The 20,776-nt window shown below is 40.6% G+C and overlaps 1 protein-coding gene and 1 long non-coding RNA gene across 2 annotated transcripts; one reads left to right on the top strand and one right to left on the bottom strand.

Moving 5' to 3' along the window:
• Positions 1-3,120: 3,120 nt before the first annotated feature.
• LOC120437703 (selection and upkeep of intraepithelial T-cells protein 8-like) lies at positions 3,121-6,848 on the top strand. Its single transcript, XM_039608226.1, has 4 exons — positions 3,121-3,248; positions 3,878-4,207; positions 4,446-4,652; positions 5,962-6,848. The coding sequence occupies exons 1-4, from the start codon at positions 3,176-3,178 to the stop codon at positions 6,102-6,104; spliced, it is 753 nt and encodes a 250-aa protein (XP_039464160.1). The 5' UTR covers positions 3,121-3,175; the 3' UTR covers positions 6,105-6,848.
• A 4,086-nt stretch (positions 6,849-10,934) lies between these two features.
• LOC120437706 lies at positions 10,935-19,154 on the bottom strand. The gene is made up of 3 exons (XR_005611357.1): positions 19,097-19,154; positions 18,451-18,519; positions 10,935-11,767 (listed from the first exon to the last, which is right to left on the bottom strand). It is a non-coding gene; the product is annotated as an uncharacterized LOC120437706 (long non-coding RNA).
• Positions 19,155-20,776: the final 1,622 nt, after the last annotated feature.

The raw sequence follows: 20,776 nt of genomic DNA, 5'->3' as shown, positions 1-20,776 counted from the left end.
GGGAGTCCGAGAAGCTTCTTCAGTTCTAAGGATCAGTGGTGGAGAGTCCCAGATTTAAACCTAGTGGGAGTTTCCCCCCCAAAGGGGGACAAAGGACCCCCTGATGATCCTCTACCTAATCACATGAGCCAAGGTGTGAAAGCGGATGTGGGTCCTAATCAGCCAGAGTTTCGGGTGAGCTCATTGTGAAACCTGGCCCCACCCTATCATGTGATTTCCTGAGGTCAGATGGCCCAGGATGTGAGTTCCTTAGAACTGAAGAAGCTTCTCGGATGAGAGGTGAAACGTCTTCAAGCAACTCAAGAAGTCCAGACGCTTTTCTTTCCAAGCTCCTTAGTCTACGATGACCTGGATGACTGAGAACCTTCACAGACAAAACACAAGGAGGGGAAACGAGAGCTCACAGATACACAGAGGGGCACACAGGGGGTAAAAGTCACAAGGGGAAATCAAATAAGGAACAACTTAACAGAGCAACCCAGGAAGCATGGCCTAAATACAGAACAAAATACAAAAATACAAGAAAACTAAGAATGCTGGGCCAACATGGCCCAGAATCATGACAAAATGAGTAACAGTAGTTGGACATTATGTAAGGCTGCACTCTTTGCAGCGATCTCATATAGAAAACTATTCTGCGCGTATACAAAACAGGTCAGCGGCTCCGAACCGTAGTAAAGGGACCTCTGGCGTCGGGTTTGTGTCGGGCTTGTAGCTGAAAACTAGCTTTACTTTGTTGTCTGGGTCAACTTTGCTTGCGAGAGACAGAGAGAGGCGTTGAAAGGCTGCTCCAACTGAACTTATTGTTTCAGAGGAAAACACAAACACGGTGTACAGTCGAGTCTAAACAGCTACAACAACAAAGTAACTGTATTCTGAGTACCACCTTTTTAAATGGTAACTGCTCTTCTGCTCTTTTGATTAATTTGATTTGATTAATATTCCAGTTTCAGTTTATTTCTCACAGTTTTGTTTCCCTTTTGGTTTTAAGCGCTGCCACCGATCTTTACATTTTATTATTATCTCATAACTCTTTAATCAGCTACCATCTCTCCCATGGACTTTTTACAGTCTCAGATCAGCACAGCCCTCCAGCACTATCAGCAGCAGGAGCAGCAGAAACCCCTCAACAGCAACATTGTATCCATCAGGTAAACATAGGATACATTTTCTTCCTGGAATTGTCTCCACCTGATGACAGTGATATACTATGATGTGATTCCATATTAAATTCTTGATGAATGTGTGTTGTTGTTATTCAGTCTGGTTTTATGTGGCCCTTTTTAACTTTGAGCACCCCGCCCTTCAAACATCTCTGCACAGCTCTGATGGGAATGTCGGGTGCTCTGATGGGATTTCCTGTCTGTGATGTTTATTTCAGAGGATGGGTGGAACCTCAGTGAAGGCTGTTCAACAAACAGTTGCAGCTACAGAAAAGGCAGCATGAAGAGACTCAGTGTCTGATAATGAGAGGTGCTGCTTTCTGTCATATATTATATTCACTTGTTATTATTAGCACATGTTACCTCTGAGTGCAGAATGCAATGCATAATCTAAGAAGAACACTAAAAATAAATTAAGTTATAAATAATACAGAATAAATAATTCATGTGATGAAGCTATTTCTTCGCCTTCCTCAGCATATGTCTGAATGCATGACTTACAGGTTTTTACTGAATATAAAAGCAAACAAATCCTTTAACTTGAGCTCACAGAAAGAGAGCACACAGCCTCTGGCTCTGTGCCATTAAAAATGGTTGAGTCAAAGTCAATGACATCAAACATCCTGACAGTTTAGGTCTGAACATCTTTTTAGGGTGAGGTCCACATGGAAGTCTTCATGCTGACTTTTACCTGTATCACATACACAAATGTCTTATAACAGAAATGTCTGTAAGAGATTTTTCTTACAGCGCTGTCACCGATCTTTACATTTTATTATTATCTCATAACTCTTTAATCAGCTACCATCTCTCCTATGGACTTTTTACAGTCTCAGATCAGCACAGCCCTCCAGCACTATCAGCAGAGATTTTTCTTACAGACATTAAGAAACAGAGCTAACGAGTTGAATGTGTTTTTCAGCATATTTGAGACTGCAGTGAATGCTCACCCACCTACAGCCTCACCTGTAGTCAGTCTGAAACCCGGAGCCTCACCACTGTCTCTCCCTCCCTCTCCACATTGCCCTTTTGCCTCCTGTGAAAGTCTTGACATCCCTCCCCGACCTATCACTTTCACTCACACCACGTCCAATGAGAAGACTCCACTCAGGCAAGTCTGCTGGGCCAGAAGGGGTGAGTCCCCACTTCCTCAAGGCCTCTGCCTGTCCTGTCAAAACATCCTCCACAGAGTAAACTCTCCTCCTCTCCATCCTGTCCTGACCTTTATGGTAATAATCTGAAACTGCTGAGCAGCTCATCTCTGTTGAAGTTGTTAGGGTGACAGTGTCAGCTGGGTTTCTCTGAGTTACAGTCGGAGAGGTCGTGACCAGGATTTCTAACAGGACATATATCAGGATTATTCTGCTTACTTCTGTTTTACATGAAGTGCTTTGATTTACATCTGATTCCAGCTCAGAGCATTGACACATCAGTCTGAGATCCTGACATCAGTAAGTGATCTGAGACCTTCTGGTTTATGTTGATCAGGTTATTCGTTTGATGTTATTCAGTTTGTAATGAAGTTCAAAAGTTCCACATGTCACAGTACATCTGTTTATATTTATGGACAATCCCTGATCACTACAGCTAAATGCTGCCACCTCCATAAAACAATATACACTTTATACAGTGACACATTTTGAAGTCCTTCGGCTGATGATGGTCTTTAGTGTGTAGCTGATGATGATGATGAGATAGATGTTTGTGTTGTTCTGTGGCGATCATTCGAGAACTGAACCCGTTAAACACTCAGACCTGCTTTAGATTTTTTTCACCTCTTTTGTAGTGACGTGTTACGTATCGTACGTAATATCACGTGTTACGTATCGTACGTAACATATCACTACGTAACTGCGTGACATTGAATGGATGACATTGAACGAGCGGCTGAAAGACACAGAAACTCACGTAGTCAATTTAAACTCAGATTCTGTTACTCTTGGAAAATACCAACACACTCAACTGTTTAGAACAAACTAAGTGTTGGATCAGCAGAGCTAGAAAACGCGGAAATGGCTGCTGGACCATGTGCGTCACTCTGCTCGACTTTGCTGTTTATTGGCGTCTTCGCGTTTGTGTCTGCAGGTGAGATTTAACTATTAGAAACCAAAATGCTATTGAATAAAAAAGGAAAAAGGACTTTCAGTCTGGTTTACATCATACTAATACTTCCTAAAGAACTGTTTTGATATTGGTTCAATGTGTCCATGTGTGAAGCCACACAAGGCTGTTTGAAGTCTGTGTAAAGTTAACATCTGTGGCTGTAATCCAGCTGTGACAGAGACAAAGAAGTGTAACGTGTGTGTCAGTGTGATGTGTTGTAGTGTCAGGAGTCAGTATACAGCTACAAAGCTTTTTGTTCAGTGTATACAAACAGCTGTAGCTCCATAAAGGCAGCATGCAGAGACTCACAGTGTCTTATAATGAGAGGCTGCTTTCTCTCACACATTATGTTCACTTATTATCAGCACATGTTGTTGTTCTGTGGAAGCTAACATCTTGTAGTTTCTGACACTTTGCATGTTTAGCATGAGGCTAAAATTCCCCCTCAGTGGGTCACTGGTGACCTGCTGGATGTTCAGAGGTTCATTAAATCCAACATGACTAAAAACTCAAATTTCAAAGAAATAAACAAAATATTTAAAGTCAATCATTCTGATCATAATTGTACTTTGACCTTTAACCTCTCTGCTCTGTGTTGTTTCCTCTTTCAGACCAGAAAATCATCACAGCTGAGTCTGGACAGGACGTCACTCTGACATGTCGAGCTCCAAACAACAACTTCATAGTTGTAGAGTGGAGCAGAGCTGACCTGGGAGATGAATATGTGTTTGTTTATCGGGATGGGCGATTTGTTCCAGACAGCCAGCATCCATCTTTTAAGAACCGGGTGGACCTTCAGGACAGACAGATGAAGGATGGAGACGTGTCTCTGGTTCTGAAAAATGTGACGACTGCTGATGATGGATCATACAATTGTAATATCTTCAATGGAGGGACAACTTCATGGGAGAGCATCAACACTGTCAGCCTGACTGTTTCAGGTGAGTGAGTAGAGTTGAGTGTGTGTGTGATCAGAGGTGAAGCTGCTTCCTGGTTATTGATGTTTGTTTCTAAAGATGTTGTTGATGAGACTTTGTAGAAAGCAGCTGGTCTGAGTGATGTGATCAGAGTGCAGTAGATAATGTCTGACAGCAGTTTGAAGAGGAAATGGATTCTGTTCTGTTCTTCACTCATCACCTACCTGACAGCTGACACCTCACACCTGTTTCTCACCTGCAGGTCAGACAGAAGGACAAGAGAAGGATGAAGACAACAAAGATGGAGGAAAGGAAGACAAAGAGAAGGAGGATGGATCTGCTGGACTGACTGTTGGTCTGTCAGTTCCTGCTGTGCTTCTTGTTGCTGTTGTTGTTGGTTTCCTGATCTACAAAGGATGTAAACAGAATCCTGCTGATCCACATGAAGCAGAGCATCTTCAGCCTGATTGTGAGTCAGATGAACAAACACAAAGATAAATAAATGATGGTGAACATCCAGCAGACGGCTGTAGAAAGCTGGATGTTCAGAGTCTGATGTTATTTCTCTGATGATCATCATGTTCAGACTCAGACCAACAGTGTGTGTCTGTGCTGTCTGTCAGTGACTCTGAACTACAGTTTCTTCATCTTCAGGCTGTTCATGAGATTTACTGACACAAAGTCAAACTGTGTTACAAACACACATGAATTTCTGAGCTCTGATCTCAGAGTCAGTGAGTGTTTTTGTGTTGGAGCTTCAGCTGTTTGTAAGAACTTGTTCTGTGAGAGATGAACAACACAGACCTGAGATCAGCTGTTACACACACTGAATGAAGTGACAACACAAACGCTGTGTGATGATCTGAGTGTAGATGAAGGTCTGTGGATTATAGACGATCAATAATCTGCCTGATTGTGTTCAGGATCATTGATCAGTTACAAATGAATGAGCTGTGACTCAGTTTGATGTAGAAATGTTGTCTCAGTCAAACTGAGCTCTTTCATGTTTCTATGAACTTTGTGTGTGTTGAATGCAGCAGGAAGAAAAACAAAGTGTGTGTAACAACCCTCTCTGTAACTGATGCTGCTTATTTTACACTCAGCAGGTTTCATCATCTTTTCATTAAATACAGCTGAGAGTGTTTTACAGTCACAGTGTTATGATTGTTATGAAGCTACAGATTTATGGAGCTGCACACTCACAGATTTCTGTCTGATCCTGATACTCTGAAACTTTTATTGAACGTTTGTTACAGAACAAATATAAATAATGTTTATCTTCATATTTACATGTGTTCAGCATACGTTACCATGGTGATTTAACCAGGTTGGTGAGAGAGACGACTCTGACTGTTTGCCCGACACAGCTCACTAACACATCACTCTGGCTTCATATTTAAATTTTTCTGTTATGAAACATCAACATGTTAACAAACTATAAGCAGGAAGTGCTGAGTGTGGCATCAGGTTAGACTGAAGCTGAGTGTAGGAGGAGCAGCAACAGCTGCACATGTGCAGATGCTGCTGCAGTCACACACACCAGTGTGACAGGAGTGTGAGAGAGATTAAAGAGAAAGAGACAACAGAACATGTTCAACTATGAAAACTCCACTTTAAAACATTTAAATAGCTGCTGGATGTTCAGAGGTTCATTAAATCCAACATGACTAAAAACTCAAATGTCAAAGGAAATAAGCAAAATATTTAAAGTCAATCATTCTGATCATAATTGTACTTTGACCTTTAACCTCTCTGCTCTGTGTTGTTTCCTCTTTCAGACCAGAAAACCATCCCAGCTGAGTCTGGACAGGACGTCACTCTGACATGTCGAGCTGTAAATAATGAGTCAGAGAAAATGAACCAACAGCTTCATCAACCTGAGGTTGATCCAACACAGACTCAGACATTTCTCTCAGTCTGATCCTCTCTGAGTCTCAGTCACTCATTGTAAATGACCTCATTAATGTTTTCCTTCATAAATTGGTTCATACGTGCATATTATTCTGTTGTAGCTTGGACACAGCTAATGTTTTTATTTGGAAAGTAGAACGACCAGGTGTCAAACATCAGTCGATGTAAACTATACAGCAGCACGAGCTCCAACATACAGAGAGAAGATTTGCTCAACGGTTAAGAAATGGGAAAAAGGCTGTTAAGGTGGAATTCTAAGTTGCAAATAGTTCCCTGGCACCTGGTTGATGAGGGAACAATGTTGGTATCAAAGTTTATTGTTTAAATGTGTACTTTTGTTATTTCACGGAGCATAAAGCTGCTGACTGCTACTGAGTGTAACGGTTAAGTTTTCCCCCACTAGAGGGCGCTCACACCTCGGTACATGTGTCATGTTTAGTCAGCGATGCAAAGATTTACAAGATTCACTGTTATATGCTTTTTAAGGTCAAAGACAATCGTAATATGGTGTATTTTATCTCAGGGTATAGAAAAGGTAAGAGGCTAAATGTTAGAAGGGTTGAATAAATATACACGGCAAAAGCGCTCAATGTAGAGATTCAAGGGCCTTAAAGGTGTCATCATTTAAAGTAATACAATTATGATTAATAAATAAGGAAAAAGGTTAAAGATTAAAGTTACCAATGGTAATTTTATTCTGTACATTTTGTAGCTTTTACGGTGTGATCACATTCAAAGCTGTTCAATAAAAGGATTGTGAACCATCAGTTTGGAGACCATCTTTTCATCCTGGGATGCTGTGCTCGATTCTTCACTTTAAATTATTCCTTTTTAATTTGTGTCATTGGCAGAGAAGATAAATCATGTGACGTTCATCATGTCACATGTCACCACAGATTTAAATGTAGATTTGATGTCTCTGTGTGTTTGTTATTAACACTGTGGATTTTTCTCATATACTGAGGTTTGAAACATTTCTGGACTTAGTGAAGTGTTTCTGTCTGTGTAATAGATGTTAACCTGATAGTGTGGATTAAATGTTGGATAATATTGATGAATTTTGTCTGCATGTGTCGAAAATCATGCTAACAGCTATCACACTGTTAATTTTACAGAACGTGAAATATAAATCAAATATTTGTAACATTTAATTATTAAACAGTGAACATGATAAACTGACCCAGTACATGTAAAACATCCAGAGCAGCTCTATGGGCTCCAATTATGGTCATAAATATTTTGTATTTGTAAGTCAGACTGTGTAGTTGTGAAGTTTTCTGACCTTGGAAACCAAAATATTTGATAATGTTATGTTTGTGCATCTATAGATGAGCAAGCAAAAAACTACATGTTAACTCTACCAAGTTCCTGCTTGTGTGTGAGTTTCAACGTACGAGTACGACTTTTGACCTGATTTTCCTTCCTTTCACCTGATTGGTCAGTGTCATGCCAATCAGAGAACAGATGGGTTTGGCTTATGTCGTGGTTTCATGGTTTCACTTTACCAAGCTTCAGGTCCTGGAAGGGTGATACATTTTAAAGATGGAGGATGGCGACAGTACTGCTTCAGTGCAGTGTGAGTCAAGGCCCTTTCACATTGGATGCACCATGATGCGCTCACTGCTAACTAGAGCGAAGGATCCAACAGTTGTGTTGTGCTGGCTGCTGTGCTCTGCTTGTCATTTTTTTTGCTGCCACACTACGTGTACTAGACGTGCCTGCTGCTCCTTGTTGTTTCAAAACATATATCTCTCTGACTTTATGTCCTCTACGAGAGTTTGTGTTGTATTGTATTGATGTCTTTGATCATCATCATCATCATCATCATCACACAGATACCTGCTAATCAGTAACATCTAGATACAGTCATAGAGTCTCACCAAAACTGGAGCTCAGACTTCCTGGCAGAAGGAGAGAGGAGGCTGCAGGAGGAGCTGGAATCATGCAAAGGTGGATCCTTTAGGAGTCCTTTGACCTTCAGGTAGAAAAGGGGCGTGGCCACAGCTGGAATATACAGACCATGGAGGGAGGACTCCTGTGAGTGAGCTCTGATATCTGTCACACTGATTTATGCTGTGAATGTATTTAAGTGTCCGTAAATATGAAACATGTCATTATCTCTGTTACAGCTGACATCATAAGATGCTGCTGTTTGTGGACTTTAACAAAACTGTTCATGATGGAGATCAGTCAACTTTAAAACAAGGTTTAAAACAAGAGGATGTTAAGATGTTATACTTTTTTAATTAAAAGCTATCAGGTCAAAGGCAGGAAACAGAGGAGACAGGGGGACTGTGGCAGGGGTGCGGTCTCTGGCACCGCTGCAGTGGAGGGGTGGTGCTGTGGGCTCAAGGGGCAGTGCCAGGGTGGCTGGCGGGGCAGTTGCTGCCACTCAGTAATCAGACTGTCCCTATTTCAATGACAGTGGAGAAGCAGATGAAAAGCTGACCTCCAACATAAAGAAAAGATGTATTGTGCAAATAAAACCCAACAAAACTGCCACCTGAGGCTGAGTGGGGTCCATTCATTTCACAGAGACAAATTAGAGAAATGAGAAAACCCTGAAAAGCACAAGGAGAAGAACGAAGGATGCAAGATGGGAAATAAGAAAGAGGAGAGGAAGAAGCACGCAGAGTGGGAGGAGTCATCACACTGATGAAGCATCACTGATGATCTGCTTGTTTCCATGTTAGTGTTTAAAGTCCAACATCTCCCTCTAGTGGTCATATATAAACATGTGTGAGGATGGTGTTAATGTAACATGTGAATCATAGTGTTCCAGTCAGTCATCAGTGTGTCTCTGCACAGCTGTAATTAAAATGTGTTCAGAGGGCCTCAGTGTCTGAATGGTTCCAGTTCAGCTCCATATCAGCAGCGTCCCTGGTTTGATTCCTGTGTTTCAGCTCATATCTGCCTCTCTCACTGAGGGGGACGTAACTACATGTGTAGTATTTGCTGCTTCTGCAGGACGCAAAGTTTCTTGCTCATGCCTTTCTTAGATAGCTTGTATACCTTTCGGTCACAAAAATGAGGTGAATGTAAAACAAGAAAACATTTATTTGCTCCATACAAACCAAAAGTACAAAACAAAAGCCTCCAGCACAGTGTTTATATTTCTGTTCTGTTATAACTAAACAACAACAAACTGTTGCTCCACGTCCTGCTTACTTGCTCAACCTTTCATCACCCCCTCGTGCTTCACACACCCGCTTCACGACACCTACCAACACTTTACAACAAGCCAATAGATTAACAAAGCAGGACAAATTTGTGGAGCGTATTATTTTACATTACAACATAAAACAATCAAAACTAGAAACTCAAATTAAAGATGATAACAAAATACTTAAATATGACCTAAACTGTCTAAGCTCCAATTGATAAAAAAAAATTGTAGAAGAGCATGAAGAGTTAAAACTGTTAATACTTAGATGTCAGCTCAAAGTTCTTCAAGAACATTTTGCATGTGGTGAGAAATCTTCATAAAAACAGTAAGCAAAACATTGGAAATTACATTCAATATTACAGAGGCCTCACAGAGGTGCAATGGTTGGTTGGTTGATGCTGTTTAGTTGTTCTTTATGTTCACCTCAAATCAACCTGAGTGTCATTTCTCTTTAGTTCTGATCTCACTGCTGAGCTGCACAACAAACCAAGGTCAGTAACCTTCTTCTGTCACAGTTTAAACCTGAGAAATGCTCACTGATATGACCTGATTGGGTTCAGAATGGATCTCACATATAAAACTGATGAAATGAAGAATCACAGGTGGCAAAAGTATAGACATTCTTTGCTTCAGTACAAGTACAAATACTACTGTTAAAATACTCCAGCAAAAGTTGAATTACTGATTTAACATCTTTAAGTAAAAGTAGAAAAGTACAGGCTCTGAAATGTACTCACAGTAAGAAAGTGAAAAGTGGCTGTTTGGAGGACGTTTCTATTTTTGTGCAACGCTGACTGAACTGTGCCTTCTATTAATGTAATAATAAAATAACATCAGTGGTTGGGAATTAAAATGTTATTTTAGTTCTATTTATTTATTAGTTGTAATTCTAATAAATACTCTCAGCTTGAATCAGAACATGAGCAGAGAAAAAGAAGAAAAATAAAAATATATCTAATTTTTCTGTTTCCTACATTGTAGAGGGGACTTTGCCTTTGAACAGATGAAATAAGTCTGGAAGTGGCAAAAAGTGGATTCAGCAGGTGGAGGAACCATAAAATTGGTTGTGATGTCTCAGTGTGGGGAAACGAATCATAATTCACAATAATTTCTATCGAGAGCTTCAGTAGATTTTCTTAGTGTTCAGGCTGTGATCAGCTGACCTGCAGCTCTTTGTACACAACTGAATTCAAACAGATGTGAGCAGATGTTTCATGAGCTGTCCTGTCTGGTTTCATCCTCTACACTGACAGTACACTGTTCAACCTTTCTTTGTACTAGACTGTATAATGTTGGTGTGAATCTGGAATTCAGTGAATGAATTTAAGCATCATCTTCAACTTTATATTCATCTCTGCTGTGCTTGATGTAACCTTCCTGTGACAGTGTACAGACCCAATATCTGATTTAAAAACACGAGGAGCTTTAAATGAGCATCCTTCCATTTATATCTAACCTCTCTTCTTCCTCTCCTCTTTCTGATCTTTCTCCATCTCTGAGTGAAGTTAGTTCTCTGTCTTTTCTCTCCCTGTGAAATACAGCAGCTGCAACACACTTTGAGATAAACTGCACACAAACAGTTTGTGTGTTTGCTGATGTTTGTTGAGATGATAGAAATGCTGCATTTCAATTTTTTAATTAAACCTTTTTTTTTAACCAGGAAAAAATATCTATTGAGATTAGAAGGAAGTCATCTAACATGGATGATACAAACACACGTGTCAGTTGTGATAATTTAAATGAGTTAACCAATGCAGGTATGCCCTTTAATTACTTGTTTTATTAAGATTCACTGCTATAATTTGTGACACGAGTTACACCACTTCAGGACAACTTTGTAAGCAGCAAACTGAGTTTATTTGGGTACTTCAGAACCATGGCTTTTACATACAGTACCCAAGCGTACTCTCTTCTCTCCTTTTTTACAGAACATTTTTCTTTTCTTTTTGCCCTGACTGCCCTCTACTGGTGGAAACATGTAGCAGCCAAAAAACCCCAAATATATTGCTGAATAGCCCAAATACCAACAGATTTCTGCAATGTTTTAGACATATTTTAGCTTTACACTTTACCAAGTGCTACATTCCTCCCCTGCTAAATAAATGTTGTCCCAACATTGACAAAACATGACAATAAGAACCAAAAATAAACAAACGTGCTTCTTTTTTTTTGACAATGTCAGGATGGTATGCATTGGGATAGGGTTTAGCAGTGCTTTAAGATCACTTTCACGATGCAATATTGGACCTCAGGTGACAGAATCACATGTTACTCACTTACCAGAGAAGCAGGCTCATAACAATGCTCAGTTGTTTCCAATAGTCCACATAGAAATATTACCCTCTAAGACATTACTATCACTTTATCACATGCTCCGGAGCCAGTTAACTTAGATAGTAACCATTTAATCCAAGGGTGTAGATTTGGCATGGACGGCTACATCTACGTCTGCAGTAACTGTGTCAGTCTGCTCCACTTTGCTGTTTGTCTCTCCAGGTCAGATTAAGCTGTTAGAAACCAGAAGTTCACAATTAGCCTCATCAAACATAACACAATCCAAATTCTTACGCTACCATCCCAAAAGCATCAAATACTTGTGTCACCATACTGGAAAGACCTTGTAAGTACTCATAAAGTTTTGAAAAATAACACCGTCTAAATTCGGAAAAACTCTTTCACAGTTCAAGAATAACTAACTGGTACATAAGCTGGATAGTAAGGCATTTGTAGAGCTGCCCAACGTACTCCAGACTGTTCATAGAATGGAGATGCTGTTTCACTGGCATACAATGGGTTAACACTGTGACCAATTACTCTCTGAGCTGGTTGGCCAAATGCATCATAAGTCAATATTTTCCGTGGACATCTCTCCCTTTGAGATCTTCTCGGCTGCGGTTCCGACAGTTCTGGGTTCATTTCACTGGGCTGATCTGGCGAAGCAACAGTGTCTGATGATGCTGAGATGTCATGTTCAGTGTTATGTTCTCCATTCACCATATCTGCTTGAAACTCTTCAGCGTCCACTCTAAGCTCCGTGCTTTTTCGCTGAAGGTCCTGGTCAAGTTCAGTAGCAGGTGCAAACTCCATCAAATCCCCTTGAGGCTGGCAGTTCTGGTGCCTCACTCTCTGAGACTCATACTGCTCCTCATCATGTGAACTCTCTACATGGTTAAATGCATCCTGTAGGTCTCTTTGTTTTTGTGTCTGTGTAGTGCGGCTTCGTTCAGTTGTTGTTATTTTGGGAAGCGGTAATGCATTACAGGGCATTAACATGTTGCGGCGAAGAATACGACCTCGTCCAGTACCACGCTCCGACTTGACCTCAAAAAAGGGCTATTTTCCCCCTTTGAGAGATCACTATGTGAACTTGTTCCTCCCAATAGGAGCGTAACTTTCCCGGCCCTCCCCTCTCTGACATGTTCCTGACAAGTACCCTGTCCCCAGGTGAGAGTACAGCACTTTGTCTCTTCTGGTCATAATGTGATTTTCCTCTTTGCCAGAGTCTTTTTAATGTTTCTGGATGCAATGTCATATGCTTCTTTCATCTGTTGTTGCCATTTGTGAGCATAATCCTCATGTGATTTGCATTTGTTTGTGTCACTCAGTCCAAAAATTACATCAATAGGGAGACGTGGATGTCTAACAAAGAGTAAATAAAAGGGTGAGTATCCTCTCGAGTCACTAGTTGTGCAATTATAGGCATGCACAACTTTGTTTACATAGTCACTGCAGTTTTCTTTTCCTCACCCAGGGTCCGCAGCATTGACAGCAGGGTGCGATTAAACCTTTCCACTGGGTTCCCCTGTGGATGGTAGGGTGCAGTCTTTGAATTGGCTATTCCTGTGTACTTCTGCAGCTGTTTGAATAAATGGTTTTCAAATTTTCTGCCTTGATTATGATGTAATTTACCTGGAAAACCAAATTTAAAAATGTAAAAATGTTATCAGCTGCTGTTTTGCCAGATTTGTAGGTTAGGCTTGAGCAAACTTGGAAGTTGTCCTGTAACACTAAAATATACTCATACCCTCCCCTGCTTCTTTCAAGATTGACATAGTCTATTGAAACCATTTCAAAGGGTGCAGTAGCCGGCACGTGACACATGGGGGCCCGACGCTGAACTGTAGGTTTTTTCTGAATATTACATTTGTACACCTGTGTGATGAAAAACTCAATATCTTTGTACATATTCAGCCAATAAAATCTACTCCTTGCCAAATTCATCACACAGTCCACCTCCAAGTGACCCATTTCGCAGTGAAGGTGTTTGTACACCAGTTCTTTGTACGATTCTGGAATCACAATCTGAGTATAAGTCACAGTCTTTCTTATCAGCAACCCATCATCTGAAATAAACAGCTTTTTCCACTCATGTAGTAGCTGTTTTACTTTAGGATTTTTGGTCGCTGATGTTTTGTCAAAGCTTGCACCTGTACTCTTTAAGTTGAGAACATAAGCTATGGCAGAGTCCTGCTTTTGAGCTTGTAATAGCTCCTTTGTTGTGATTCTGACATCTGGCTGAGTTTCTGTAAGTATTTTGTTTACTTCTGGATTGCACGTTATAGCTGATATCCAATCCAGTTGTTTTTCTTCCTGTGTTTCAATGGCATTCAGTACTACGCTTAACACTTCGGGCGAACACAGCTCAGTACATTCTAACATGTATGAGTCCATACTAGAAGGTGTTCTGGACAAAAAGCCTGCATCAATGTTACTTTTTCCGGGTCGGTATTTCAATGTTATGTTAAAATCAGCCAGCTCGGAAACCCATCTGTGTCCTGTCGCATTCAGTTTAGCTGTGCCTAAAACATAGGTTAAAGGGTTGTTGTCACTGTATACTGTCACTGAGGGAGCATAGAACAAATAGTCTCTAAAGCGCTCAGTCACTGCCCATTTCAGTGCCAAAAACTCAAGTTTCCCTGAGTGCCACCTGTAGTTCTTCTCAGCCTGTGTTAATGTTCTTGATCCATATCCAATTACTCTTAATTTACTGTCCTGCCTCTGGTACAAAACTGCACCAAGGCCTTCTTCTGATGCATCAATGTGCAGAATGAAGGGTTCCTCAAACTTAGGATAAGCCATCACGGGTGGATTAGTCAAAACATCCACCAAATAGTCTAGTGCTTTTTCGTGGCTGTCATTCCATATGATATTTTAGGTGGGTGGAGCATGCCCCGCCTTGGCTGACCATGCTGGTGTTTGGGTGTGGTCAACTAAGAGTAAATCATATAGGCACTTTGCGTGTCTTGAAAAATCTTGTACATAGCTTCGGTAATATCCAAAAAATCCTAAAATTTTTCTCAGCTCTTTAATGTTTGTTGGTGGGTTGTCCTTCAAAGCTCATACTGCTTGCACCTCTTCTTCATCCATTTTGTAACCGTCTGCTGAAAAGATTTTGCCCACATAGCGGACCGCATTTTTAAAAAAGTCACATTTATCAGGTCTTAGTTTTACTCCCCAAGCCTGCTGATGTTTGAGAACTGATCTCAAATCTTCAATATGCTGCTCAAGTGATTGACTGTACACTAAAACATCATCTAAATATGCAGTGCATATTTTGTCCATCAAGCCTAAACGTTCCTCCATACTACGTTGGAAAGCTGAAGGCGCATTGGTGGTGGAGGCATATGGTGAGGTTGGTTTGCAAATAAAGTCTTTCTTTAACAAGTCCTGAATGTGACTTTTTACTTCGTCATAGAGAGCATGTGGGACCGCATTATAGGATTTGGCTACAGGAATCTGATCAGTGAGTTTGATATCCATTTTTAGATTTTTTTTGTAACCAACTTCCTCTTTGTGTTTAGAAATGCGCCTGACTCCTCCCTTAACATTTCCATGACAGCTGCCTGTTGTTCTGTGTTAAGGTGGCCCAAATTGGCAGGTGGTTCCCACGGCTCTACTGGTAAGTAGGTGACTTCTAATTGTTTTTTTCTACAACAACCTATCTGAGCTTCTTTGAGATTCACAGGATAACTGTGTGTTACCCTCTCTATGTTACCTAGATGGGTTTTAGGTGGCAAAACAATGTCATGTTTGGTAACATTAGTAACATAGATATTGACTTTGCAGGTATTGCCTGATACAGACAGTAACTGGCAGTTAGATTTCAGATCCTCGTCTAAAGACAGGTTTTCATCTGGCTCAAAAAGCTTTTTACCTTTAAGTCTGTGTTGATAGAACAACTAACACTGTGCTTTTGTCCACTCGGTACAACAATAGCTTTGTGTCCTGATCTGACAGGATAAGTAACTATCTCACTACTGATGGTGTGAATAAGGTTCAACAGTGCTTCTGCTTTGCTTGATCATCAGAATGAGAATACTTTATTGATCTCTAGAGGAAATTCTTTTTCGTTACAGTGCTCCATTATAAACAACCATTAACAAAGACAGACAACGCACTAACTAAGAATAGCACAATATATACAGGCATATATATACATAAAGGTCACGTATTAATAAATAGCTGAAAAAGGAAGAACATGTGCAAAAAAATGTGCAACAAACCCCCACACTGTTTACTGTTGCAGTAAACCGTGTGTTAAGTGGATGAGTTGTACAGGGAGATGGCCACAGGCAGGAATGATTTCCTGTGTCATTCAGTGGTGCTTTTCTGTAATCTCAGTCTCTCACTGAACGCGCTCCTGTGACTGGCCAGCATGTCATGGAGTGGGTGGGAGGTGTTATCCAACATTGCCTTTATCTTGGACGACATCCGCCTCTCCGACACCACCTTGAGGGAGTCCAGCTCCATCGCCACTACTGGCCTTACGGATCAGTTTATCGAGTCTGTTGGCATCTGCGACCCCAGCATGCAACAGCATAGAGGATCGCACTGGCCACAACAGACTCGTAGAAAATCCTGAGCATTGTCCGACAGATGTTGAAGGACCTCAGTCGCCTCAAAAAATAGAGACGACTCTGGCCCTTTCTGTAAAGTGCTGTGGTGTTTGTAGCCCAGTCCAGTTTATTGTCAATGTGTACTCCGAGGTATTTATAGTCCTTCACAATGTCAACACTGAGCCCATGGATTGAAACAGGGGTCAAGTGTTTCCTGGTCTTCCTGAAGTAGATCCTACTCTTATTGAGTTTCTGAGTAAAGACAAGCTTTCACTGGATTGAGTAGTGTCTTTTTTTATCAGTTCCTCAATAGCATTAAACCCTATTATTGGTTTCTGCATCACATCCTGACTTACTAGGATTGGAACCTGAACCTCATTCTGAGCCACAGCTTTTCCTCTTGGATCACAAAGGCTAAGGCTAACTTCTACCCAACCCTGGAAAGGGACTTCAGATCCATTTACGGCTCTCAAGTCTAAAAGTTTATCCTTACTTAGTAAATCACTCATGGGGTGAACTTCTAAGTGAGGTAAATTGTCTGATTTCCAGCATGCGCTCATTATTGAAACTTGGGCTCCTGTGTCCTGCAGTGCCTGTGTTTTGCAGTTGTTCATTCTACACCATACTAGACACTTTTTGCACACAAGCTGTGCTACTTTTCTTTTTTTGTACTCAGATTGAAAACCTTTTTTGGGGGGTTGGTTCCTAATTTTAGGATTTCCTGAGTCAGCTGGTGATGCATGGGATAAGCTTTGGGCCTTCTCACATTGGGACAATGTGCACCAAATAAATGGCTCTGAAGGACTCTCTAGTAGGTAGTTATAAAGTTCATTAATAAGCCCCACGCCCCCGGCATTGGGGGCAAAAAGGAGGAGATCACGTTTAATCGGTTATAACTCCGGTTGAGAAATATAAATCCAGACATGTGTGGTATCCACAGAAACCTCAGAATCTCAGCTAAAATGTCATATAAACCATTTCTACAACCACCAAACACACCGAAAACAAGCCGCGATTAAACGAGCAGTTACGTAAATGCGCAGAAGTCCGCTAAACACACAAAACCGAACCAGAAATTCTTCAGACTTCATGTAACCGGTTAAAAATAGGCTGGTTAGCTTCCAGAGCTATCACTGACTCCACACACCAAGTTTCACCACGATCAGACCAAAATTCACTGAATTAGCCGCAAAAGAAGACCACAAAAACACACAGTGGCGCAAATGCGCTAAGACAGAAATTGGCTTACCGTCCCGATTTCCTCCGTTATTTTCGCCGGTAGCCGGTAGCCATGTGATAGCCGGTAATTACCATGCCAACCTAGCCGCATCAGAGCCGTTTTCCGTCAACAACCTCCATTTTAGACCCACCTACAGACACGTGACTGGACAGACGCCACATGCAATAAATTTGGACACACGTGGGTTTTGGGATTACAACGTCTGATTGGTTGAAGTGACTGAACGTGACATCGTTACTTTGAATCTATTGGCTAAAACAATTAAAAAGAGGTGTCAATCATGCAAATTGACCAAAAGAAACCAAAGTTACAGCCCCTCAGAATTTAAAGGGCCAGAGGCCAATGAAGCGCTCCATGCGCACGGCAGAAAAGGGCCATTAACATGTAAATGTGTGGTTAATTCTTCAAAAATATATTTTTAAAAAAAGCATTTTTAGGCCTGTTAATAAAATTTATTAATTTCTGCTCTTTAATACCTGAAAAAAATAAACTGGCATGGTGTCCAATTGTGTGCCAAAATTGGACATTTTTGTACAACGTCTGGATATTCATGTATTGACAGGGCTGTAGTTTTTCACTGTTTTACTTTAGAAACACAAATCTTTGCACAGATTATGCTTATATGTTGGTTACTGGATTTCTGGAACCAAATATGAGTTGAGACATATTTTTAAAAGGGTTATATGCTAAAAATTACAAAAAAAAATTAGGCGAGAATAAAATCTACTTACTTTTTCTGTGTTCCAGTCTCAGTAACTTTGACACAGTAATATCTGCTTTAAAATTTACACCTCTGATTAAATGTCCCAAGTGTTAGCTTCATTTTGATACCAAGATTGTAAGGACAGAGTTTGTAATTGCAGAGAAATAATCAATTTAATTTAGGCATTGCATTTTCGAGCAGGAAGCTCAGAAACCCCCTTGGGGCTTAATTATTGACTTCGGTAAACACACACAGAGGAAGAGAGTGATACAAGAATAGGTATTTAAGCTTGACATGCTAACTTACAGAGACGAGTCTCGGGGAAAATGGGAATCTGTGGACCAAGCATTTGGAACACGGAGAGTGGAATATGTAAACAAATCTGATCAGTTAAAGTAAAAATCTGTTTACCTGTAACACCCGTACAGAAGCCTGGAATCAGGGCCGTGCAGAGACGTTTAAAGGGGCAGGTGCTCAAAGCTAAAAAGGGGCACATTGAACCAGGCTGAATAACAACAACAACACACATTCATCAAGAATCTAATATGGGATCGCATCATACTATATCACTGTTGTGAGGCAAAGCAAACGTAGCCTGTATTGCTGCTGCTCCTGCTGCTGATAGTGCTGGAGGGCAGGGCTGTGTTGATCTGAGACTGTAGACATTAAAAAGTCCATAGGAGAGATGGTAGCTGACTAAACAAGTGTATGAGATAATAACAAAATGCAAAGATTGGTGACAGCGCTTGGAACCATAAGGCAACAAAAAACTGAGAAATAAACTAGACCCTGCCTGTGAATCACTCTTTGCCTCTCTTCCTCCTTCCATCCCCTCATCTCATCTATCACTCTCCACTTGCTGTCCATCTGAGAACAAGGCACAACTTGCTATTGCAATAAACTATTATTTAATTATCCACACTTAACAACTCTTACACTTAATCTATAATAAAATGATGACAGAAAAATGTTATAGAAGCAAAACATTGCAGTTGTGTTTATTATTATTTTTATACTGGAATACCTCTCCAACAACTGGTACATGTGTTAATGTTACCTGTGCTCTTTGTAATCCAGCTGCTGAGGGATCCACTGCCTTTAGTAACCTCACACAGCTGCTACTGTTTCCTCCTCATCTCCTTACCAGCCATGTCTGGACAATGTTATATTATGAGTAATAATTCAAAAATCCATATACATAAAACACACACATGCACGCACACACAGTGACATTTTAGACCTTCTTCAGAATACTGTATATACTGTGGGCACAAGTTTCCATCATGGTGCTGATCCAGAATCCTTCCCTTATTATTTATTACTAGAGCTACAATAATAAAGCAATGAGGGAAAAAAAAGTAATAAATATGAAATAATGTATTTATGATGATTCCATTTGTTTCACTATCCACTCTGTGCAGGGAGAAAGCTTATTACATTTTTAAACTGTAGAGATACAATAATTTTACTGCTCTAAAATCAGCATTTTGTCTTATTTAAATATAAATCTAATATAATCTGTTTCTTAATGTATGTTCTTAAAATACAGTGTGTTTTTTAAAATATTATAAATATAATAATCCATAATTATGTGGACATGCATATTAGATCGTTTTAAGTGAAATATAAGCCCTCCAGAAAGGCAGGAAAAGCCCTGTAACTTACTTTAAAACTAAATATGTTCCCTAAAACGGTGACAGAGCTACAGACCCATGACAGCCTTACCCAGTGAGCCAGCAGCTATGACCAGCACTACTTGTGCAGTTAATAAAAGGACAGGTAATGTTTGTCGCGCTGTTGCACACACAGCACGCTCATTTGTTTCAGTTCGTCAGTTGCCACAAGACAGCTTACCAACGTGTACGTAACAAGCTAACACTCCTGTGTGCTGTAGACTACAGTGTGCGCTGTACACCTACTTACTGGTTTTGTCGCATCAGTCTGTGTGTCTGAGGTAATTTGTAGCTGTGTCCCAAAACGTCGGCTGCATCCATCGAAGGACCCGGCCTTCGCGGTCTACGTGGGCCGGGTCCTTCGAAGTCCAAGAAGGCCGGAAGTGCGAGGCTGTGAAATGGGACGGTCTAGCCTTCAGATTCCTACAGCTCCGGACCGCAAAAAATGCGCGTGCTCTTTGTGAGCTCGTTCCCGGCTCGTAACCAGCGCGTTCTGCCGTCAAGGGCGATCATTGGTTAATGGTGATCATGTGACTGATGCAAGCCAGATCCTTTTATTTAGCAAATTGTGATTAATAGTTAAATATTATTGTTGAGGGGCACAGACAGGACTCCGCACGCACACATTTAAAAAAAAAACAATTAAAATTTTTTTTAAAAATTGCCTCAACAAAAGGGCACTTTGGGCACCCATCAGGAAAGGGGCGGGTGCTCAAGCCCCTTCCGCCCCCCCTCTGCACGTGCCTGCCTGGAATGCACCTCCCTCCAGTCTAGTTTCTGTGGTCTGCACCTACTTTTGTATTTAGTTCAACAACATATCTCTCATATTATTTATGAGAAAGATTCAAGAACTGAACCTGTTAAACTTCTTTTTATTAAACTCTTATCATAATAAATGTGTTTCTTATTGTCATACAGTCCAGCCTACCAAACGTCACTATACTGTGATTTCTTTAACAGACTCATTGGAAGTTTGAACTGTATACAAACAGCTGTAGATAGACAAAAGGCAGCATGCAGAGACTCACAGTGTCTTATAATGTTCACATTATGTTCACTTATTA

Source organism: Oreochromis aureus, linkage group 3 (assembly GCF_013358895.1).
Source record: "Oreochromis aureus strain Israel breed Guangdong linkage group 3, ZZ_aureus, whole genome shotgun sequence".
Classification (NCBI taxonomy): Eukaryota; Metazoa; Chordata; class Actinopteri; order Cichliformes; family Cichlidae; genus Oreochromis; species Oreochromis aureus.
This window is presented reverse-complemented; position numbering and strand designations above follow the sequence as displayed.